The sequence below is a fragment of the Tachypleus tridentatus genome, chromosome 12 (genome assembly GCF_004210375.1).
Source record: "Tachypleus tridentatus isolate NWPU-2018 chromosome 12, ASM421037v1, whole genome shotgun sequence".
NCBI classification, from domain to species: Eukaryota; Metazoa; Arthropoda; class Merostomata; order Xiphosura; family Limulidae; genus Tachypleus; species Tachypleus tridentatus.
In genome coordinates this window covers 72811107-72837623 of record NC_134836.1, presented here as the reverse complement: position 1 = coordinate 72837623, position 26517 = coordinate 72811107, and the positions used below count along the sequence as shown (strand labels likewise).

Below are 26517 nucleotides of genomic sequence, written 5' to 3'. Positions count from 1 at the left end.
GGAGCGATATAATGTTACAGTCAATTCCACTATTCGTTGGTAAAAGAGTAGCTCAAAAGTTTTGCGGTGGGTGGTGATGACTAGCTGCCTTTCCTCTAGTCTGTCATCCATAAATTATGAAAGGCTGGAGCAGAAAACCCACGTGCAGCTATGCGCAAAATTCAAACCATTCATTGAAATTTGTTGTTTTGTGAATCCATTAGAAACTTTGGGCGTTTCTAAGGTCGCTCAACAAGATAACTTATTTTTCACATTCGAAATTACAATTTCTATTACTTAAAAGCAGAACTCATTTAAGAATATGAACAACTTAGTGGACCGTCGAGATAATCAGATTAAAATAAAAAGAAAACATGAAAATATTTTTAATTTGTTTTTTCCATTATTGCAGTTTTACTTTGTTTTTGAATTTCGCGCGAAGCTACACGAGGGCTATCTGCGCTAGCTGTCCCTAATTTAACAGTGTAAGATTAGTCATCACCACCCACTGTCAACTCTTGGTCTACTCTTTTACCAACGAATAATGAAATTGACCGTCACATTATGACGTTCCATGACTGAAAGGGCGAGCATGTTTGGTATAACAGGGATTCGAACCCGCGACCCTCGGATTGCAGTTTTAGTAACTCCTCTTAATTTTTTTTTAGTGGTAAAATGACACAAAATACACAATGCAGTATAATAGGTCTGTAACAGAAAGTCATTATTATACATTTTGAAATCACTGGCTTGTATCCGTTACAGATATTTTTTAAAGTTAAGATGTACTTAAAGTTAATTTCATTAAAATTCAGAGATCAAAGTCCATAACTCTTCTTCTATTAGGATGAGAGAAACTGGAACCCATAAAGAGGAAATGGAAATATTTTTGCTCTATTGTTTAATGTATATAACTGTAAAGAAACACTATCATATGTTTGTGATCAAACTGAAAGGATACGAGAACAATAACTATGTTGTTGTCGATTTTATTGTTGTTCTCGTGTCGGCTGTGCAGTGATTGGAAGTTTAACCAGGATTTATTGCCTTTAGCTGGTTGTTACCAAACTGACCTTGTAGTTAGAGAAATTGTTACGTTGAAAAAATTCATTTACGTATATACACGCGCGCACAAGAGCTGGCAGGAGGCATTAATGTAAAAGAATGATTTGCGCAAGTGGGACTGCGCAGCGACTAAAGCGCCATCTATCAAAAGTCTTCTGGTTCGGAAATTGTATATCCCTGCTCAGTCAAGCGTATTTAACTTTAAAAGATTCAATTAAACTGAATATTTATTTTCGGCCTGTTAGGCGATGGTTTGGGTATATGACCTTAGGGTGTTTAGAAGTGATGTGTTAGACCCCTCTTTATCCCCTTAGTAGGTAGGATCTGTAAGTAAAGTGCATTGTGGGATATCATTAGTCGTTTTGGATCAGTTACCGTCCAGCTTATTATTACTGACAACTTCACTCTAGCTGTTTTCACTTGTCATTTGCTTCAAAGTAAGAGTGGGGACAGTTTGTGTGCTTCTGGGGTATACGGGTATACATACGGGTATTTTATTCTTGAAAAAAGTGGGGTGGGACATATCACTCTTAAAATAATGTGCCTGTAGTTTCAAGAACGTGCTGGTGTTTTGACATAAAGCGCCATAAACTGCAATTTGCTGCAACTCCAAATTTGGTTCACTTAAATCTGTAAAAGGTTTTAACAACGAAACGACGAAATTAACCGGGAAAGTTACAGTTTAAAGCGCTTCGTCTGGGAAACGATATTATTTTTATCTCCTGCAGAAAAAATTATTAACTGAAGGATATTTTAGTTTGTATGTAGTACAAGCACAAAACCTACATTATGGGCTATCTGTGATCTGCCTACCACAGACATGGAAACCCGGTTTCTAGCGCTGTAAGTTTGCAGGAGTACATCTGTGCCACTGGGGGGGGGGGACATTCGAGTATGAAATACTGATCGTGTGTAACGCGTTTAGAAAAGGTCCCTCTGCTTTGGAAGCCCCCACCGTATATTACAAAATTTTTTTGTTTAAAATACAAGACAAATTTGCAACCGACATTAGCATTTCAAGGAAACTACCGTAATGGGATACTGATGTTTTGTTGTTGTTGTTGAAAACGTAAGTATAAATAATACTAATATTTGATTTTCGCATATAGATAGATACTCTTTATATATATATATTTGGGCTTCAGAGGAACAACAGACAACCTGTGGAAAATACTGAGGGTATTTTTTTTTTGTTACGATTACACGTTATCCACCCACCTTTTTTAACATCACCAAAATAAGCGCTCATAAAGTTTCGATACCAACTCATTGTATAACTTAAAGCATAACAACAAAAAATCATCAAAATCAATTATAAAAATTGGTTTCTAATTCCAAAATCTTCCTCCTCTGGGACAGCGGTAAGTTTATGGATTTAAAACGCTGAAATCAAGGGTTCGATTTCACTCGGTACTATGAAAAACATACGAGCACAATTCTAAAATCAGTTACTTTATAACTGGACGTATAAATATTATTAATAAAGACTGGTGACACATCTTAAACCCGACTTTGTTTTTTTGAGTTATTCCCTAAAAGCGTATTTACCACCCTCTTAAAAACACCACGCCAGTTTTTTGTTGTTTTTTTGGGAGAAGCAATAATTATCTTTTGCAATGAATTTTTTCACCCTCTTCCTTTTGTATAAAAATCAGTTTGACTAGAGGTAAAGGTTAATGAGAAACAATGAATTGAATCGTCGCATTTGTTCTCTTTAAAAAACAAGCGAATAACTTCGCTATAGGGCCCGGCATGGCCAGGTGGTTAAGGCACTCGACTCGTAATCTGAGGGCCGCAGGTTCGAATCCCTGTCACACCAAACATGCTCGCTCTTTCAGCCGTGGGGGGGGGTTATAATGTTACGGTCAATCCCATTATTCGTTGGTAAAAGAGTAGCCCAAGAGTTGGCGGTGAGTGGTGATGAGTAGCTGCCTTCCCTCTAGTCTCACATTGCTAAGTTAGGGACGACTAGCGCAGATAGCCCTCGAGTACAGGGGCGTAGATCCTGGTGGGATGGGGTATACATCCCCCCTTCATTTTAGGTGGGGAATATGGTGCATAAAATCATCCCCCCATACAGTTTCGTCTGTTTAATTGTTTTATTGTATCACAGGCCTACAAATTGTGTGTTTGTTCTTGTGATTCTCGTGTTCTTACCAATCGAATTACATAATTAGGCCTAGATGTAGGCTTTTTCAGTAGCCGAAATGTACATCTTTAATATAGGCGTGCTTCTAAGCTTTTCGATCTAAGCGATAGTTCGTAAGTATCAGTCAGTAGGCCTAAGTATACATGCAAGTATCGTGGTAACAAGATTACTCTGTGATTACATGTTTACACTTTTCAGGTTCACGTAATCAGAGATTACCAATTTGCAAATTGAACAGTCCACATAAGTGATTGCAAAAATCATCCTCCCCCCATCGGGTGTAAAAAAACCTACGCCCCTGCTCGAGTAGCTATGCGCGAAATTCAAACCAAACAAACACATTTCACCATAGAACCCTGACAACTGTCATAAATCGTAAATATTTTAATAATCTTACTACATCTCACAAAAAGGGACCGAATACGGTCTGGTAGTTAACTTTCCGGACTGTCAATCCGATATGCCACAGTTTCCGCTTCGTTGCTGCATAAAAGAAGTTTTTGCTCCGAAAACTGGGACCGTGTGTGCACCATAAGAGTGACAGTTAAGTCTCACTATTCGATTAGAATAGCCCACAAGTTGAAAATTAAGGGCAACTAGCCCTCAGGTAACTTTGCGGGACATTCCACAAAAAACTAAAGATATAGTTGGTACCATACGTGTTGTAGATGAGATTCTAGAAAGGTTAAACGGAACTGTAAATTCAACTGGTAACAGTTTACTAATATAGGGGTTAGTCGTTCCTTTCTACCTTTCATATGTAACCATTATGTGTGAACATTACACCACTGTTAACAGTACACGCTCATACGATCGTAAAGAAACTAAGAAACTTAAACCAAAGAATTATCAACAGAAGAAATGACATCTATTTCATTCAACAATTTAGAAAGGAACAACTAACCCCTAATTTTGTAAAAGTTTACTAATATACTTTAACCTTCTGACGGCGGCTGTTTTAAGCACGAGTGGAATTTTTGTGAGCCATAATTTACATGAATGGAGCACTTCTCCAGACTGCTACATCTGTAAAATTTCTAGGATTAACGTATGATTCTAAACTTCCATGGACAAACCATGTAAATAATATAAAAACTAAAATTTGGCGAAGAACAAACTATGCTAGGGGTCTAACTGGTAAAAACAGTGGATCAACACTTGGAAACATCCTTAAAATATACAAAACATATATAAGACCTGTAATAGACTATGCAGCTCCAGCATGGATTTACGTAAGTAAAGAACAATTGCATACCAAGTTACAGTCATTACAAAACACACTATTTACGACAGCACATAGAATACCCAAAACCATCTCTTCAAAGTTTATGCATAAATATTCAGACACACAAAAAATAGCGGATAGACTCCTGCATAGCACAATAAAATATTTCGATAAAAATTGGAGAAAAAATGAGCTGTTATGCGAACTCGACAGATGCTTCATATATGATGAAGATAGTCCTAAACACCTCTCTCAATTAATTTATATGTTAGATCATTAAAATAAAATTATTTTAATAAATTAATAATAACAAAATAAATATATATGTATAATAATAATAATTAAGTGCTATAATAAAACAGGCCACCTATAAGCTATACATTAATGAAAGAACTGATGGTGTAATATACATGGACATTGCCTTGAAAGAGGTCCGAGTAAATGTGAATTAATCTGGCCCTAATGTAATAATTATTAACATACTTAGCAGTTCACACTAACAAGGAAACTGGTCCTAATGTAATAATTATTAACATACTAAGCAGTTCACACTAACAAGGAAATGGAAGAGGTCAAGTGTACCTGACCCTCCTGAGTATACACACATTTATACCCAAGGAACGAGAGACAGAGAAAACCATAAACTGTATCCAGTATTACACTTCCGGAGACGGAGCGTATCCCATACAGCGAATCCATCAGCAGTCAGTAGTTAAAAGTGGGAATGAACATTTCTGATTGGCTTTGTTTCTTTACTGATTTTCGCGCGAAGGGCTATAAACGGGCCTTCTCTAATATAGCAGCGATAAACTAGAGGGAAGGTAGCTAGTCAACACAACCCACCGCCAACTCTTGGGCTATTTTTAACCAATGAACACTGGGATTGATAGTAATGTTATGACGTTGCTACGGCTGAAAGGACGAGCATGTTTGGAGAGAGGGGAACGTGCAATGTGATGTCCAGTGACAAAAATAATAACTTACACTTTTAGTTCTAGCTTGTGATGTCCAGTGACAAAAATAATAACTTACACTTTTAGTTGTAGCTTGTGATGTCCAGTGACAAAAATAATAACTTACACCTTTAGTTGTAGCTTGTGATGTCCAGTGACAAAAATAATAACTTACACTTTTAGTTGTAGCTTGTGATGTCCAGTGACAAAAATAATAACTTACACTTTTAGTAGTAGCAGTTTAAGATTACTTCCTGAAACTTCATTTTTTTTCTTTTGACTATAAAATCTATAGATTACGTTTACTAAAGCACTGAAAAACATTTTTATTAGGTGTTAATCGCATAACTGTAAGTAGGCTTATTCAAGAAAAAAAAATCCGATATTTTTGTTCACTTTATTTGGTATCACACCATTCCTGATATATATTTGGCTTGGTAGTTTAAAAAAAACTAAAACCAACCATGCAGTTGGTAACACCTTAAGTTAATGTTAATACTTGCTTTGGCTATTACGAATACTAAAAGTCGATATATTGTTTTAGTATCACCACAGTGGTCTGTCTTAGTTATCAGCTTTATCAGAAACACCTCTCACGAAGAATTCTTTAATTTGTTATTGAGCACAAAGGTACAGAATGAGCTGTACCCACCGCTGTGTCAAAACCCGATATTTAGAGTTATAAGCTGGAGGACATACCATTGAAACACCAGGGTAGGAGGGATGAAGGGCTTTCAATAGAAAGCTATTAAGAGAAAGAATTAAAAGAAAGAAACTACACAAAAATCGTGTTTCTTTAGTTTTTTTGAAGCCTTTTCCATGTATAATTATAAGTGTCGTAAAACGATCGTTCGTTCACTAAATGTATTTCAAGTACCTTAGAATTGTGAACATAATCATTACCTTTACGTGTCATGGTTCGAAGACCACATAATACACAGAATAAATGTATTTCTTTTTTTCGAAATAAACGACTAAATTAACCTGTATTATAGTTCCAGTGCTAATTGTTTTTATCACGAGCACACAGTTGTTGTACGGCTTGGAAAAAGTCGCCATATCCCGAGTGAAAAACCTAAAAACTGTTTATTATAGGGATTACTGGAGTAGCACATTATAAACACGTGTGTTTTGGAGCTGTATGCTGATGAAAGTTTGCGTGAAATGGGTGGGATTAAATTCAAAACCCGTGGGAAACTGCAGGAAGAGCAGACATGAACTTGTGCGAAAAAAAAAGGAAAACGGGGGAGTTAAGACTCAGAGAGATGTGTCAGAAGGAAACGTCTGCTTTTCCTTGATATTTTTTAACTGCCAGTAAAAAGAACATTCGTCACATAGCCACCAGTATTTACGTTACACAACTTAATGGGCCCGGCATGGCCAAGCGTGTTAAGGCGTTCGACTCGTAATCCGAGGGTCGTGGGTTCGACTACTGGTCGCACCAAACATGCTCGCCCTCCCAGCCGTGGGGGCGTTATAATGTGACGGGCAATCCCACTGTTCGTTGGTAAAAGAATAGCCCAAGAGTTGGCGGTGGGTGGTGATGACTAGCTACCTTCCCTCTAGTCTTACACTGCTAAATTAGGGACGGCTAGCGCAGATAGCCCTCGAGTAGCTTTGCGCGAAATTAAAAGAAACAAAAAACAAACAAACATAACTTAATTTTCGAAAAAAAAAAAAGAGTCCTAAGGCCGCTTGGAGGGGTCACCTGTTTTAACCATTCGCACCACTATACAGTAATGTGTTGCTATCACTGAGTTAGTAGACACTGAAATGAAGTAGCATAAGAGTCGCTTAACATTGTAATTTGTACTGTCGTGATGTAAAACGTGCGCATGCCATGAATCATGAGAAGAATTACTGAGTCTGAAAGCTACAACTCTGCATGATATATGAAGTTCAACAGCAAGGAATAAAAATATTTATTACTCTTAATTTTTAATTTATCTACTCTTGAAAGAGATCGTTGAGACCGACACCAGAAATCAACCTGGCCACCAGTACAACTAACTTGGATACCCTCACTGTTAACGATATTTTCGGCAGTAATCCTAATATCGCACGAGGTTCGGAAACTCTTGAACAAATTTAAAATGCAGATACGTATCTGTTTGTTTTAAGTAGTTTAACAAATTATTACACTAACGTACAGACAGGATATAAAAATAAATAATATTTAATAATTTACTGTTATATTTATCTGCCACTTATAACAACGGTGAGAGCAACTGAATAACATACATGGAGTTGAAATATCATATCTGGATTACTTTATCTCCATAAACGTCATTAGTATTTTGTTCAGAGGTTCACATCGTAGTTAGGACTTTATTTCGCTTTAAGGACAAGGCTTTGGTATATAAAGATATAGTCAGTTAAACAGCTACAGACTCGCCTTTCTCACGTGAACCTACCCCGTAATATTTGCACTATCATCTTTGACATACAGTCTAGCCTGTTGTCAAAATCTAAAAGTGCTGAATTCGATGATAAGAGTTATTCTCGTAATGACTAGAAACCCATTTGAAGTACAACTGTATCTCAGGACGGCTGGTACGGGCATTAACACTTTTACTAAATATGCAGAGAGCAACGTTTCGACCTTCTCAGGTTTGGTGTGTTTTGAATTTCGCGCAAAACTATACGAGGGCTATCTGCGTTAGCCGTCCTTAATTTAGCAGTGTAAGGAAGCAACTAGTCATCACCACCCACCGCCAACTCTTGGGCTACTCTTTTACCAACAAATAGTGGAGTTGACTATAACATAATAACGTCCCCACAGCTGAAAGGGCGACCATGTTTGGTGTGACGGAGTCAACTTCAGGTTAACAAAGAGAGAGTTTGCAACTGACCTTTGCCGGGCACACGTCTTAAGGACGAGAGTGTTAACGGGTACGTGATTGTGAGGGGGCGTTCCATTGAAAGTTAACTTCTCGTGCGTCGATCACTCGCATAATCGTAGTCATTAACACTGATAAATTTGCGGATAAACTAACTCGAACACTAAGTGAAAAAGGGTGTGTCTCAGTGCTATCTATATACGGAATTAGTGAAGCCTAAAGCGACGGAATTGAAGCGAAATACAAAGTGTACATGGAATAAAACGGAAAATGATGATACGAACGATACCCCTTTGTTCTTATTATTATGTAATAAGTTAACAACTTAAGAGTAACTAGGTTATTTTTAAATACATAAACAAATTAGACTGGAATTTTTAATTATTAATGATCGTCCCGTACAGTTTTGTATTTTATATGTGAAAAGAAAGAATACGTAAACTAGTCTTACATGCTATCCCCCTAGTGGCACAGCAGCATGTCTGCGGACTTAGAATGCTAGAAACCGGATTTCAATACCCGTGGCGGACAGAGCACAGACAATCCATAATGTAGCTTTGTGTTTAATTAAGTTAAAACGATTCCCGTGAGTTTGGTTTGTTTTGAATTTCGCGCAAAGCTACACAAGGGCTATCTGCGCTAGCCGTCCTTAATTTAGCAGTGTAAGACTTGAGAGAAGGCAACTATTCATCACCACCCACCGCCAACTCCTGGGCTACTATTTTACCAACGAATAGTGGAATTTACCGTCACATTGTAACGCCCCCACGTCTGAGCATGTTTGGTGCGTTGGAGATTTGAGACCGTGACGCCTTAACCCACCTGGCCATGCCGGGACCCACGTGAATTGATGGGTATTTTAGATTTTCTAACTATATAAAGCAAAGTGTGTGTCTGTGAAAAAATACACAGTCATATATTTATCATTTCATATCTGTTCCTTATATTTTCCCAAATTTCTTGATCAGTTAGCACCAAACTTAACACAGTGATATAGGTTGACACGAGAAAGGTTATGAGATGGAGAGTTGGATCCCATCTAATTTCGGAAAAACTACCAAATCAGTAAAACTTGACACAAAGCTATAAGATGACATGAAGAAGGTCATGAGGGGAGTTGAACCCCCTATCTAATGTCATATTGATAGAAATTTTGTCCTCCTTTCCAGTATTGGTATATTTAAGTATTTGTATTACACTTTTAACGTTTATCGTGTTAATAAAAAAAACATAATTACAATTTCCTAGTCTTTGATACAAATAAGTTTTTATTTCACTTGTCCAACGAACAGGTACTCCAGCTAGTACGTAATATAAATGACATTGGGCACGTATTTTGAAACTGTAAATATAAATGTTTCGGCTCAGTGACGAAGCTCGACTACAGGGCCATTTTTTTTTTTTTTTTTATATATGTGGAATTCTGAGTGATATTAGAAACTATCTTGAATTTCATTGAATGAATACACGGTAATGGAACTGCATTTTCTTCTAGCTAGCGTGGCAATAGTTGGTACGTTCGGGTTTGTTGTGTAGTAGTTGCTAAGCAACTACGAACCTCGATAACAAGAGATCGTTACACACATCTGTCTGCTTCAGCGGTTATCTGGTACGGAAGTCACGTGACTAAAACACAATTGCTTGGGAGTAAACCTAATTACTGCCTTCGATAATAGGAATTTCAATATGTTCCTTATTTAAAAAAACAAGTCAGACAAATTTGGAATTAAAAATGGTATGTTTTTAATAGTATTTTTATATCGTACAAAATAGGACAAGCATTACCTTTCTTTATGTTTAATGATATCACAGAGGGTATAGGTAACTGTAAAATATGGGAGGTCCATTACGATATGCCACCGAACATAGCCAATCGTACCACTCGGTTAAGAGTAGATGCATAATAGTCGGAGTGTAACCACCCTGGTGGTCAATAATTCCTTAGGGCCTTTGACTTGTCTGTTTACAACTGATGTCCAAGGTACTGTACAGATTGAAAATAATAAATACTATGCTGTCATTTTGTCAACTCTTCTTTCTCTGTACGATTATTTTTATTAACACACAAGAACTTAGCACTCCCCATCCCCGTAAACCTTGTAAATTTACTCAAATTATCATATCTATAGATAATTAATTAAGCCTAACGCAGTGGTTCCTAAACATTTGTCATTGTCAACACCATAACAAACTTACCTTGATTTGCGCTTGCTGTCACATGTAATATATCATATATATATATACTCTCAGTCATTCTTCATTTGGTGAAACTCGCGACATCCCTAGTGACACACTGTTTAGAAACCACTGGCGTAACGAATTTAACAGCTGAGACTCGCGCAACTGAAACCAGTTATTAGTTTCACTTGCAATTAAACCATTAAGTGATGCCGTTGTAATATTCTCTTTAAAAGAGGTAAGGTTGGCGCAAGGTATTTCAGAACATTACCTTCTACAGATAATTTCATGCTGCCTGAATGTCACGCTTGTTGGCAAGGTTCATGCAGCGAAAACCTTCGTCGCACGAGGTGTCGCGACTTCTAGGCAAAAATGCAAATTGTTAAGCCTAATTACACTTTTTAAGTACTTTTTATTAGATCAGAATATGTATCTATCTGCTTGTTTATTCAAAGTAAATAAGTGATGAATATTTTCTAGTTGTATTTATTCGTAATGTTTCAGTATGTCATGCTCGAATAGTCCGAGGTTCGAGCCACCATGTGCCACTGAACACACGCTGCACCTTCAGCTGTGGGAGTTGTATAGCCTTGACAATCAATCCTAGTTGTTGGAAATTATGGATGGTTGAACTTTGTACTTTAGGGTCTCTGACTTAGCGGTTTTGCTAATGTTGTCTCGCAAGGCGCATGCAGGTTGAAAAATGCTGATACTAGTTCATTTGTAAGTAATTTTGACACGGGCATAGTGTTTAATCGTGAAGCATGTGAACAGAGGTTTCTAACTGTGACGGGTCTTGTTAAAGCCCTCACGTATACGTGACGTAACGATAACTGATACGTTGTTTTGAAACTTATGAAAACTTATAGTACGTACGTGTTACGTGTACGAGTGAATCCAAGTTTCTAAATATTGAATTTATTTCACTATATGGCATCGACGTAATAGGAACATCCAAAGTCTTTTCAAAATACCAACATTAATTGAGCGACCCTTTGTTGTTGGTAGTGACAGTTTCTATCTAAATTACTGAGCTTTCGAGACGAATTTCATTATCGGACAGGATTGTTATATGTCTTACGTTAATGTCGCTGAGTTGAATAGGTGGAATAGAAAATATTTATATCCAACTGATGACCTTGTAAGACGTGAACGCAAAGCTTTTCTACAACGTTATAACTCAGAGCTGACTTCCGAAGTTAAAAGAAGTAAAAAAAAATATTAATCAGTGGCGCCTCTGTCGTCTTAAAAGTCACATGGCGTGTCCATCACAACGTGCCAACGTTACTTTCATACCCTTTCAATCGCACACTATCGTTTGGAAGAATTTGTTTGATGAAGAGGGCGTACTCGTACGGTTACGAGTATGTGACGTAAGAGGTACTCGGTTTTGCCTTTAAATAATAAATACGTTGACTCGAAGTTTCGGTAACAAAAAATGTAACAAATTCGGCTATTTCAATTTATGTGTAGAACTTTAGCCTTCTCGCACTTTAGCCAATTGTTTTAAAAACTGACCTAAAGGGTTAACAATTTAACTATGACCATTAGCTTAATAAGACACTTTTTACTAACTATTTACTCCAATAACAGGGATAATTGGCATGAGAGATAAATAAAGATAAGTGAGGAAATGAAGGCATCATAAGTTTAGAAACACTTTCTCTACAAATCATAGAATTACTACTTTCGTAGGAATTGGCCTTTTGCTGTGGGGTGGAGAGATAATATCTTTTGTCTGCTTGTCTGAGTCATAAATAAAACGTGCGAGCACGATAAAGTATGTTGTTTATATCTTGGCGTTGAACATTTACGTAGCGCACCTGTATTCGAAATCAGTAGGCCTAAAATTTATAAAAATCACGTACGCTGCGTTCGAAACTACGAGCACGGTCAAATTCGTAATCATTTAAAAGCCTCGCCACGTTGTAAGTAGGTTATTAAATAACTGTAATACGATGTTATGGTGTTTATAGGACACATTACTCCCTAATTTACCTCGCTGATATACAAGTTTAATGTGCAAGACATCAAGGTATTAGACGGGCTTTTTGCCGCGTAAAACAACGCTAGGCCTCGTTTTGCGATAGAACGTCAAGATGGCGCTTGGAGAAAATTGTCATTACCAGTGAAACGTTCTGCTGGTTCTGCCTAACACTTAGAATACCCTAACAGACTTTGTAACACGCGGGTAAATATACATATCACACCAAATATAGAAACTGATATTTAGACGGAAAAAAACACACAAGAAAATAAATTATTCTGAATTAGCCATAAGACGACAAATGATGTGACAAAAGAGAAAATCAATCCCCGAAAATGTAATACAATAATACAGTAAGACTAGGTATAATCACGTGTATCCGAACATGCGGTTGTATGCCGAACGGCCAAAACAGCCTACAGGATATTGTGTGTTTTAAAAACAGGAGTGATTGTTTAGCGATTTTCCACCTACTGTAATTCGAACTGTGATAATCCAAGCTGCCACATATTTTCAGTGGATGTGCTCTACTAAGCCCTAACTTCTCATGTTATGTTTCAAGGCAGTCTATTAAAAAATACACAAAATATAAAGTCATCAATTTAGATTGAGTTTCTTTATTTGCTTTGTATCAAAAGTTTGATAGAAAAACGTACTTAACTTTTATGTGTTTTTTTTCTCAAATTTGATACACTGATAGCTATGTCTTTACAACCTACAATTAGGTGTCAAATTTGGTCTAAGTATAAGCTACATATACAAAGTACTAGAAACGAGCCTCAACAAATTGACCAAAATTATTTCGCACGTATACACTTAAAGTAACGTGAGTTGTCAATCTAAATTTTTTACTACAACTGAGAATAAAAGTGAACCGATGTTAGTTTTTATCATTCGGATAAAAGACGGTTGATTTAGAGTATTGAGCCGATAGGACGAAAGGACTTGCAGATACACGGCAGTTTCTAGTTCAAGTTTAAAAAAATATATATGGGCTGATGGTTATTGTTCATTTCTAACTTTTAAACATAAATTTACTAAATTTTATGAAATCTAATGAAATAGTGATTAGCGTCACTTTATATTAGTTTCAACAATTTGCATAAATAATGATGCTTGATACGGTTGTATTGAGTGCATGTTGATGATGACAAGAAACTGTTGATCCAAATTCCATGGCGTTACTGTGAAAGAAGTTATTAGCACTGTTTCAGAAAGGAATAACTACTACAAAAATACTCTAAACCATCTGGCTGGTTCTGTAAATTATAGATCTATTCTGAATAATATGATTGTGATCCTACAGGTAATATTGGTTACTATGGAGTTTCGCTTTCTTACCTGCTATGGTTTGTTGGTGTGTATTGGCAACATGTCACGATACATAATCACCTCAGATGTGAAAATCATTGATAATAATTGTACAACAAATATTTATACACAAGTTAGCTAACCCGTGTTTTTTGTTGACCTTGGGGCATAATGGTGGGTAAATCAAAATGGACGACCTGGTATTACCCTCCTCAATTCAGCTGAGGACCCTACGTTAATCTATATGAACGTGAGGGGCGTGATCGACCCTGTTGCTCCCTTTCCTCTAATTGCCTCTAACAAAGACACGTGTTTCACGACTTATCTCGAACTTGAAACTGGTAAGCTTTTCTGGGTTGGGTTTGGTTTGTTTGGAATTTCACATAAAGCCACACGAGGGCTATCTGCGCTAGCCGTCCCTAATTTAGCAGTGTAAGACTAGAGGGAAGGCAGCTAATCATCACTACCCACCGCCAACTCTTGGGCTACTCTTTTACCAACGAATAGTGGGATTGACAGTAACTTTATAACGCCCCCACGGCTGAAAGGGCGAGTATATTTCGTGTGATGAGGATTCCAACCCGCGACCCTCGGATTACCGGTCGAGTGCCTTAACCATCTGGCCATGCCGGGCAGCTTTTTTGGGAAGTAAGAAGGGAGACTTTCCATCTTCATAGTGGTTCACAATCCCAACCTCACATGGTAGAGCTTTGAAGAGATATGTTAGTAAAATAGTTAAAGAACATGAAGCAATAGTGGTATACACAAACACTCACACATTTATTTAAAAACAAAGCAAAAGGTGCATCTTCTACAACGCCAATTTATACTGTTTTAACAACCACAAATTAATGTTTCACTGTTGTTTGTGGTTTGTTAGAAATTGCTGGAAGTGTTCGTTTGTTTGTTGTAGTTTTTATGTTGTCCATTATCTGTAAGGCCCACAGTGGGAAACTTTATGTTTATACCTGTAAGTGCTTCCGATATTTCATGAACGTTTGTTAATCCCCATAATGATTTCTTGTGAGCCAGCATTATCCCCTATGAACTCTGTTATCAGTATTTAGTGTTTTCTCAGGATAAACTTATGATAAAAGCGAGTCGCTGTGTAGTTGACTACGCATTTACAAACCAAACTGAACGATCACTCGTTTTGACTTACAATAACTTAGTCTTTAAAGAAACAGTAGTGGAACATGGAACACTCGTGGTGCAATCATTATCTCCTTCACCAAAATGTTAGGTTTAACATTTCGAATACGGTACCAGTAAAATTGTTTGTTTATTTATTTGTTTTTTTAATTTCACTCACTTGAGCCGATTGCTTTAAAAATTGACCCAAAGGGTTAACATTCTAGCTATGACCAGTATCAGTAGCTGTACACAATTTAGCAATGTAAGACTAGAGGGAAGGCATCTAGTCATCACTATTCACTGCCATCTCTTGAGCTACGCTTTTACCAATAAATAGTGGAAATGAGCGTAACATTATGACATCCCCACGGCTTAGAGAGCGAACATGTTTGGTGTGACCCGTAACACGTGTAATGTAATAATATCAGCTTGTACATTTTGCCTTGACCACACCTCTGACCTTTTCCTTCGACAATGAACGAGAGTTCTAAGTAAAACTTGTGTCGTCACTTTGGACCAAAACGGCAACAACATGATACGATAAAAACACTGTCTGGTGTGACCTCTCTCTGTAGTTTACTGTAATTTTAAACAATTCGATTTCAATGTCACGAGTGTTAGATCGAAGAAACGTTAGCTCTGCTTTTATGCTTATTTAGACCCCCCTCCCTGTTTCCATGATAAAACCAGCAACCCCCGTACTGAGCTTGGATCCCCCCCCCTCTTATTCGAACGTTTTGTTTTCTACTTCTTTACAGGACATAAGTACAGCTACACACACACACGTGTATATCCAAAACATTAGAAAGAGATTAAAAATGAATTTGTCCATTACCAATCTAGGCCTGGCATGGCCAGGTGGTTAAAGCGCTCGACTCGTAATATGATGGTCGCGGGTTCGAATCCCCGTCACATCAAACATGCTCACCCTTTCAGCTTTGGGGGCATTATACTGTGATGTTCAACCCCACTATTCGATGGTACAAGAGTAGCCCAAGAGTTGGTGGTGGGTGGTGATGACTAACTGCCTTCTCTCTAGTCTTACAGTGCTAAATTAGGGACGGCTAGCGCAGATAGCCCTCATATGGTTTTGCACGAAATTAAAAAAAAAGCAACAAATAAACAATACATAAGTTTAGTTGCTTATAAGTTAAGGATGACCTTGAGAAACTAACGACCCCTATGTTCTCCACAAGGTAGTTTGCGTAATCAAGAGTTTACTTTCAAATATAATTTCATACATATTTCAAAAAGTAGAAACATGTTTATATGCTTTTCCTTATAACAATGATGTCCCACGCTGGGACAGCGGTAAGTCTTCGGATTTACAACGCTCAAATCAGGCGTTCGATTCCTCTCGGTGGACACAGCAGATAGCCCCATGTGGCTTTGCTATGAGAAAACACACTTATAACAATGATTTTTTCAATTCAGTTATAAATAACTGAAGATTTTCCATAAAAGTATTACTATTGTTACTCATTGTTTAAAATATTTTTAACTAAGAGATAATGTTACTTAACAGTATGGACAGAGCAACACTGTCAGGTGTGGGATGACCAAGGATGGTAAAATAAAATTTCCTTCTTTTGTCAAAAAATTTTAATATCACTTTGTAATTATTAAATAAGAGTATATGTTGCGAGTCTTGTACGAAATACAAGTCAACTAACCTCTTCTAATTATTTTTTTATAGTGTAACGATTCCTGGTCACCAGGAGACATTGGGATGCACCTTGGTTCATGATTATCTTGGAGCCTGGCAAGCGTTTGGAATCGAATTCGTCCTAACGTTTGTAATTGTCTTCACTGTGTTTGCAACAGTAGACCCAAACAGGAGAATGCTGGGAAGTGATGCTGTTGCAATTGGAATTGCTTACCTAACTGTTTCATTAATAGGGGTAAGTTAATTTTGTTATGTATTTCCTGTTTATCCATAAACTTAATGAATCTCGTGTATTCATTTAAAGGTATGACATTTTCGCCCCTGACTTCATGTATATATGTTATTATAATAAATGTTTAGTGTTTACGTAATCTTTCTGACGACCACGTGTTAAAATTTTAATGTAAATTATTTGTATTGTTTGACAGAAGGAGTGACGTAGTGATGACGCGTGACGCTTTGAAGTTTCCCGAATATCTAGATTTAATGTGACATGCACGTGACGTCTCGAATTTTCCAGGCCAGGTACTTGACGAAGAATACCGTAACAATGTAAAAACACAATTAAGTTGTTGATTGGTCAGTGAGGTAGACAGCGAGTCAGTTAAGGTCAGTCGGGAGTATATTGGTCACACAATGTAAGAGAGGAAATTTAAACATTTGGTTTGTTTGTTATTACAAAGCTAATAAGGTTACTTGCAACCGCCCCACTCTGAAAGGGGAAACATGTTTGGTGCTGGGTCTCGATCCCATGACCTGAAATTAGTGAGCCGAACACTTTAACCACCAGAAGCAAGCTACTGTTGAAGTTTACTTATGAAATATGACTATGGAAGTTTAAATGGCACGTTTTTATTTTCGTCAAGTGGACTGGACCTGGTTTGTTTTGAATTTTGCGCAAAGCTACATGAGAGCTTTCTGCACTAGTCGTCCCTAATTTAGCAGTGTAAGACTAGAGAGAAAGCAGCTAATCATCACCACCCACCTCCAACTCTTGGGCTACTCTTTTACCAACGAATAGTGGGATTGACCATAACAGTATAACGTCTCCACAGCTGAAACGGCGAGCATGTTCGGTTTGACGAGGATTCAAATTCGCGACCCTCAGATTACGAGTCGAATGCCTTAACCACCTGGCCATGCTGGGCCGACTGGACTTGGCATTATTTTTGTTAAATAAGTAAAGAACTCTTCTTATGACAAAAACCGTACAACCATACTGTCCTTTTAAGTTTAACATGTTTCTCATATGCGAAATGACGTATACGCTTGCATATTATGAAAAATGCAGATATTAAGTTTGAGGATCAAAATTTGACAAATCAAAAGTTACTTCCAAAGAAACTTTATTAGAGGCAATTGGGGTAAAATCCCAAAGGACACTTTGGTTCAACATTGCTTGAAAGACTGTCTGCGATTATTAAAGCAAAAGGGGGACACAAAATATTAACTGTTTGCTGAACTCAATCAATTACACTGAGTTTCTGTTGTACTAAATATGAAGATTAATAGCATTTTGATGTTTCAACTGTCATTTACCTTCTATTGTTCTCTGCAATTAACCTGAAATCTAATATTTGGCATTTTCCTTGCAGTTTGGCACAGTACTGTGTATGTTATTTATGTTACCTAACCAAAAGTCTGAACGAAAACAATGACTCCTCTGTTCAAATCTGGTTGTATAAACACTACTTCGTGGAGCATGGCGTGGCCTAGTGGTTAACATGTCCAAACTGTGAACCTGAGGGTTCATTATTGGAGTTCTAATGCCTCAGTATTGCACTCCGCACTTTGGGGCCATGGATTTGTTATAACAGTGACAGTAAAATCATACTATTCAGTCAGACAAGAGCTGGTGGTGGGTGTTTTCAAGTTTCTGGCTTCCATTATGTCTGTTCTTTTAAAAGTAGGCACAGCTAAGGCAGACAGCTGTTGCGTTGCTTTATGCGAAATTCAACAGACAAATAATCTAAGCTCAAAATTAAAGGCGGCGTTAAACAGATGACCCTCATGTATCTATCCCAGAAAAACAAACAGAACATGATTGTGGTAGTGATTTTAACCACGTGTTCCCGTTAGTAACGGATCAATGGGTATTTCTTGCACGTGCTTGAAACGGGATACCTTTAAGGCTGTAGGTTCGATACAACTTCGTCAGTGTTGATTTCTACAGAAAGGCAAAATATACAAATCACTTGGGAAAATATCAAGAAGTAGGGTCGGAAGTGGCATTCAATATCCTAGCGTTGAAAAAAAAAAGATTATGGATATTCGAAACCTAATTTCTTATCTTCCTGTTTAAAGTTGTTTATACGAATAAAATAAATAGCATCTACGTGTACTTTCTTCTATTACATAAGTGGCATTGGTAAATAAACCTCTGGTCACATTTTAAGCACGAATTGCTTTGGAATACTGTACCAGTTAAATTCTATAAATACATAGTAGTGTATTTACAGTCATGTGAAAAAGTTAGGACACCCGATGAAAGCCTGTGTATTTTTGTAACATTTTTGATATATAGATATTTAATCTCAATTTTAACAATACTGACAGATTATAGGAATATAACTAAACAATTAAAACTGAAGAAAAGACTTTTCAAGATATTCTGTAAATGTAATTCTACAAAAATGCATATTCTAACTGAGGAAAAAGTTAGGACACCCTACCCCCTAATAGCTAGTGTTACCACCTTTGGCTGAAATAACTACAGTGAGACGCTTCTTGTAGCCATCTACCAGTCTCTGACATCGGTCTGAAGAACGTTTGCCCCACTCCTCAACGCAGAATTCTTTCAGCTGTGAGATGTTTGAGGGGTTTCTTGCATGTACAACCCGTTTCAAGTCACCCCACAGCATCTCAATGGGATTAAGATCTGGGCTTTGACTCGGCCATTCCAGGACTCTCCATTTCTTAGTTTTCAGTCACTCCTTGGTGGATTTACTGGTATGTTTTGGGTCATTGTCGTGTTGTGGGATCCAGTTCCGCTTTAGCTTTAATTTTCGTACAAGCACCCTCTGATACACAGTAGAATTCATGGTGGATTCTATGATTGTGAGATGTCCAGGTCCTGCTGCAGCAAAGCAGTCCCAAACCATGACACTTCCACCTCCATGCTTCACAGTTGGTATAGGGTTCTTTTCCTAGAATGCTGTATTTGGTTTACGCCAAACATGTCCTCTGTTCTGGTGTTCAAATAATTATATTTTGGACTCATCTGTGCAAATAACATTATTCCAGAAGTCCTGGTCTTTGTCTACATTTTCTCTGGCAAACTTAAGTCTGGCCTTGATGTTTCTCTTAGAGAGCAAAGGTTTTCTCCTTGCACACCTCCCATGCAAGTTAAACTTGTGTAGTCTCTTTCTGATTGTAGAGGCATGAACTTTCACATCAACAGTAGCCAGAGTCTGCTGTAGGTCCCGTGATGACATGTTAGGGTATTTGGAGACCTTTTTTAGCATCTTGCGGTCTGCTCTCGGGGTGAACTTACTGGACGACCAGACCTGGACATGTTGGCAGTTGTTTTGAAAGCCCTCCACTTGTTGCCTATTTTCCGGACAGTGGAATGGCTGATTTCAAAATCTTTTGGGATCTTTTTAAATCCCTTACCAGACTCATAAGCAGCTACAATTTTCTTTCTGAAGGCCTCAGACAGCTCTTTTGCTCTCACCATGGTGCTTACTCTCACTTCAACAGTCAGGAGCACACCAAACTAAATGTCTGAGGTTTAAATAGGGCAAGCCTCATTCAAAATGCTGAGTAACGATCTTCTAATCAAGTGCACCTGATGTGATACACCTGTGTGTGAGTTGAGCCATTTTAAATGGGAATAAATGTGGGGGTGCCCTAACTTTTTCCTCAGTTAGAATATGCATTTTTGTAGAATTACATTTACAGAAGATCTTGAAAAGTCTTTTCTTCAGTTTTAATTGTTTAGTTATATTCCTATAATCTGTCAGTATTGTTAAAATTGAGATTAAATATCTATATATCCAAAAATGTTACAAAAATACACAGGCTTTCATAGGGTGTCCTAACTTTTTCACATAACTGTTGGTAGGGGCTAGAAGGGACTCAGCCCCCAGGGCCCATGGTTTTATTTTAATAATTTTATTTTATGTACATTTACATAGAATGTAGGGCCTACACAACCTTAAATCCGCCACTGCAAATACATTTTATGAATAAGGAAATCATTCTAAAACAAACAGTCATTCTGAAAATAAGGTTATTTTCTCTTTATATTATCAGAGCGTCTTTTCTCTCCCTCCTCTTTCGATGGAATAGCGGTAAGTTTTCGGACTTACAACGCTAACACCCGGAGTTCTATCTCCCCGCAGTGGACGCAACAAACAGTTCAATGTAGCTTTGATGTAAAAGTGAACAATCTCTTCCACATGCCCTTTGGAGGCTCAGCGAAACATCTGAGGGCTTATAAGGAGATTCATATCTTCATCAAGTTCACACAGAAGTACTCATCTTCAGAACCGTAGATGAGCTATGAGAGTGGTGTCAAGTCTCACTATTCGGTCAGACAAGGGTAGACAAACGTTTTCGGTGGATACTTTTAACTGGCTAACTTGTCTCATTCAATAGGTACTGTTGACAAGCTAACTTGTTTTCTTCGGTAGGTACAGTTAACTAGCTAACTTGTTTTCTTCGGTGGGAACTGTCGATTGGTTAGCTTGTCTTCTACGATGGGTACTGTTGACTGGTTTGTTTGTTTTCCTTGTCTGGTATATCAGTTTTAGTAACGGCTAGCACAAGTAACACTTATGTAGCTTTGCGCGAAATCGCAAAACAAATAGCTGTTTTTGTTTCTTGAAAATTAGAAATTATATTTCTATTTTAGTCATTTATCTTCCAGGAGATTATTTGAAATCAAGGATTGGTGATTCATTTTATCTCGCTAGAAAAACGCACCAGTTAAAACACGATTTCTGCTATACCTTCAAAATCAAGAATGACAAAAGCATTAGTTTGTTTGTTTGGTTTTTTAAATTTCGCGCAAAGGTATACGAGGGATATCTGCGCTAGCTGTCCCTAATTTTGCAGTGTTAGACTAGAGGGAAGAAAGCTAGTCATCACCACCCACCACCAACTCTTGTGGTTCCTTTTTACTAATGAATAGTGGGATTGACTGTAACATTGTAACGCCCCCACGGCTGAAAGGGCGAGCACGTTTGGTGCGACGGGGATTTGAACCCGCAACCCTCAGATTACGAGTCGAACGCCTTAACCCACCTGGCCATGCCGGGCCAAAAGCATTAGTCTAAGAAGAGAATATACAAACATATGTCTGTGCGTTGTTTCTTAAAAAAAAACAGTGTACGTTCCTCCGTATGTATTAAACTTAATAAACAAACTTAATGCTCATCTTCCTCTGTTTCTGCCCCCCCGCTATTACACGGTAAGTCTAATGACTCACAACGCTAAAATCAGGGGTTCGATTCCACTCGGTGGGCTCAGGAGATAGCTCTATGTGGCTTTGCTGTAAAAAAAACACACACATTTATGTATCTATGTATGTGACTAATACTTCTGTGCCATATATTGAATGGTACCATGAACCAAAGTTCATAAAAAAATTCACACTTTGGGTATTCAAGATTCAGACGATTAGGGAAATAACTGTGGTATGTACGACAATCATTTCTTCATTGAAGAACACAGTTTTAAGTAAAGGTACTTCCCTCACAATAAGAACACGATTTTCACTGTTATATCTGTATTGATGTAATTCTTAAAAATCTAATATTTTTTCAACAAACGGTACCACTTTTAATGTGTACAAACATTACAGTTTATATGAATAACACTTATGAAAACTTTAAGCTCTGTACGTTGAATTATTTTGATCTAATGAGTTACGTATGAGTGTGTGTGTGTGTGTTGTTAGCGTTGTAAATCCCTAGACTTACCGCTGTACCGGGGAGGGGAGGGGGAAGACAAGTTGCGTATGACTAAAAAGTTTAACCAAACACTTTCCCTCCGTACAGTAGTGCGGGGTACTACTGTACCCCATATACAGTTCATTTTTTTCTAAAATATTTTTAATTGAGGTATGAATACTACGATCATTAATTACTAGCGCAAACAGCGGCCCTACGGGCCTATATGATAATGTTAATAATTTCTTAGTTCAGGAGGGCGCCATGTTTGGAGTTCTTGAGTCTACTACTTGTGTTACTGAACGGAATCATCCTTCCTTATTGGAGACATTGAAATCGATCGAGTTCTTTTCTTGGGTCCAATTAGGCCAGTGTCTGGTTTAACTTTTCTCAAGAGAACAATAAAAGTTTATGTTCCAGCAGGTAGCTGGTTCATCACGTTTCTTCTTTAGGGCTTATTAATATTGTTTTATCTTTATATGGCAGAGACAACATTCCTAGCTGAAATGTTTAAGTCACTGAGTTATCGGTTTCAAACTGCAGGAGTGCTTGGTAATTACGCCGATGATGAGTGGAACTGATGTGATGTTGATGATTTGTTAATATTGTGTTTGACGTGTTGCACAACAACCAGCCCTGTTTTTATCATTGTTGCTTGCCTCAAAGTTCAAAAATGTTTTATTAAGAATGAAAAAGTTCTTTTCGATTGGAAGTGCCACCTTCCATAGTGGCACAGCGGTTTGTCTTTGAACTTAAATCTCTAAAATTCTGGTTTCGATACCCGTGATGGGCAGAGCACAGATAACCAATTGTATAGCTTTGTGCTTAATTTCAAATAAACAAAATCGAGCAGAAGCGTATTAAATTAATGTCATAGAAACTTCAGAAAATTGTTATTCGAAACTTAAAAACACACACACAGTATTAGGTTATGACGTAATGTTAAGAGAAAAATATATGAAGGCAAATTTTCACGACTTTGTCAACGAATCTTAAAGTTCCAAACTATGACCAGAAGTTAATTTGTTGTATGTGCAGCTGAACATTTAAAGTCTAAAGTGTTGCATTTGTTTACTAAAACAAAAAAGGTGTAACGTTAATGTAACCTTCCGCCATCTTCGTTAATAAGACTGAATTCTAAATTATTTTAAATTAGATTGAAGAGCTGGCTTGTAACAGCCCATTTTGGGCGTGGCTCGACGCTATGGTTGATTTCTGGATTTCGAGGCTAGCAAATCGAGTTCGAATCCATGCGATACCACAAAATTTCTCCCGCACTTTAAGCTGGGGTTACGTTATGAGAGTGACAATTAATCACATGAAGCGAAGGATGAGCGATAGGGTGCTATTAACTAGCTGCCTTCCTCCTGGTCAGAAGTTCAAATTATAGGCGGTGGATTAGCATCTGTAGCTTTACAGTAAATGAAAAATATTAATTTTAATAAATATGTTAATGTACATATATCTGTTCCGACTTAATCATCAATGTATGATTTGATAGTTATGGCGAACATGCTCGTCTTTTTATACGTGGAGGAGTTATAATGTGATGGGTAATCCCACTGTTTATTGTTGAAGGATCGACTTTTGGAATGGTGGCTGGAACTGTCAGCCATTTGCTTTCCGTTAGGAACAGCAGTTGAGATTTTTAATAACTTTGCCATAAGAATATAATAATACATAAAATAAGCGTTGAGTATTTGAAAGAATACATCATTTTTCTATACAAAAAAAAAATCCACTCATGAATTGTAAATTTATAATTTTACAAAAACTCGTTTAATTGTGCATAACTTGACTAAAAGCTACTAAAGTTGTTGTTTAGTCTTTCGTACAGAATCTTGGTATTTGGCAAAAGGACTAAATCAAAGACTCGTAATGCTGAAGCAAGGCCATCCTTAATTGTGATGTGCAACCAGTCAGCCATCACCCACTGCCTAGGCGGCTACTTTTTAACCAAAAAAATGGGATTGGCTGTCACCTTTCTAACATCCTCACAGCTGAAAGTGCGAAGTATGGTCAGCAGCAAGTCATAGGTCGAACCTTAATTCATTCTAGTACGCAACCCATTGTCTTTTTACTTATATATTTTGAAATACTTTTAGAGTTAGGATCCCATGTGAAATTAATAACAGCATACAAATTTAATATTCTCTCTAGTTTAGAAATTGGATTGATGTCCGATTTTTCTCTAAGTTCTTTCTAACCAAACGAGCACATTTTGGCTTAGCAGCTGAATTGCACGTGCGTTTAGTTGCCATTTTGTAATGGTGTAATCATAAACTACAGTGTTATGTAAGTTTTATTATTTCCCGAGAACTCGTGAATTTGACAAATTTATACCATATTTTCTCATTTCCTGTTTGTGGCGCTCTTTTATTGTACGTTAATAAAACTGAATATAAGATATTTCAAATTATAAAAGTTATCTATTTAAACAGTTTCTTAAAAGCGACTCTGTACCGATGATTATTAGAACATGAGAATTAAATACATTTCAAATGTTCATTTTGGTTATTTGTTTCTCGGTGGGACAGCTGTAATATTATATAATTACAACCTTAAAGTATGGGTTTCGATTCCACGTCGTTAACACGGCAGATAGTTCGAATTACCTTTGTTCTAAAACGAATGAAAGTACTTCTGAGGTTTCTGTCGTGTGTAATAACCATATGAAAAATTGTAAGATTTCAATAATCTATGAGGTGATACATTGGGGCCACGCTTCTAGTGGCTACTGATTAGTTAAGCACAAAGCTACACAATGCCCACCATGACTATCGAAACCCTGTTTATAGTGTTTTAAGTCCACATTCCACTGTGCCACTAGAAAGTTACTGATGATAAAGTGATGAAACGTCCTGAGACAGACGTACATATCACTATCTTCTTGAGGATGCGGGTTGCCCTTCTGGTACATTTGTAAATTTCGAAGCTGACGAGCCTGGTTCTCATCTGCACCATAAGCTGCAAGTGTGTGATAAAGGTAACGAGCAATTCCTTAGAGTAGGTGGTAGGTGCTGCTGACTGGCTGTCTCCCATTCGGTCAGTAGTTCACATTTATGGGCTGCGGCAAGTTAGTTATAAATAACAATTATTTTCTTATTTGTTCAAACTGTTCGAAATATTCAGAATCGAGCAGTAAATATTTTTGATAGTACAAATAAATCATTTGGGTCCAGCGTGGTGGTTAATGCATTTGACTCGCAATCTGAGGATCGCAAGTTAGAATCCCTATCACCAAACATGCTCGCCCTTTCTGCCGTTGGAGCGTTATAATTTGTAGGTAAAAATAGTTTGTTTGTTTTTAGTTTCGACCAAGAATACACGAGGGCTGTTTGCGCTAACCATCCCTAATTTAGTAGTGTAAGACTAGAGGGAAGGCAGATAGTCATCACCACCCACAGCCAACTGTTGGGATACTCTGTTACCAACGCATAGTGGGGTTGACCGTCAATTATAACACCTCAGAGCTGAAAAGGCAAGCATGTTTGGTGTGACGGGGATTCGAACCCGCGACCCTCAAAGTAGGAGCTGAGCGTCTTTCCCACTTAGCCACATTGGGCGAGGTAAGAAAGTGAAAAGAACAAGCCCAAGAGCTAATGGTGGGTGGTGTTGGTTAGCTACCTACCCATAAAGTAGGGCCAGCTAGGTCTGATAACCCTTGAGTAGTTAATTCTAACAAAACTAAACCAAAATAATTTCCTTCATCAATACTGGCGCTTTCTGATAATATATTTATAAATGATAGTTTAATAGTGCTCATTCACGAGTTTTGAGTGGAAAGCAACACTTCAGTGAATTGTGATTTCTTGTGCATCTATCTTGTCGACGAATCACCAAAGGTGAACATAGTCTGTTGAGCCAATTTCGTACTATAGCCATTCCTCATCGCCATTTTGTTTTACCTTGACAGGAGTAAAAGCCTGCGTAATAAGAAACACATTAGACTTCGTATATTTCATTATAAGTTCTGTACTCGAAATGTCTTGCTGCCATCTGACGTGTCAAAGGTGGCTCGGTGCGTTATAAGAGTGACTATCAAATTCCATAATTCGGTCATACAAGAGTTGGCTGCGGGTACTGTTGACCAATTGACTTCTGTCAGTTCAAAATTAGGGACAAATGACGCATAT

The 26517-nt window shown here is 37.5% G+C and overlaps 1 protein-coding gene across 1 annotated transcript in view; it reads left to right on the top strand.

Annotated features, from left to right (window-relative positions):
* LOC143233589 (aquaporin AQPAe.a-like) overlaps positions 1-26517 on the top strand; it is a 73132-nt gene that overhangs the window by 12665 nt on the left and 33950 nt on the right. The window contains exon 2 of the mRNA XM_076469961.1: positions 16518-16722. Coding sequence (XP_076326076.1) covers positions 16518-16722 — 205 coding nt within the window. The remainder of the gene's footprint in view (positions 1-16517; positions 16723-26517) is intronic.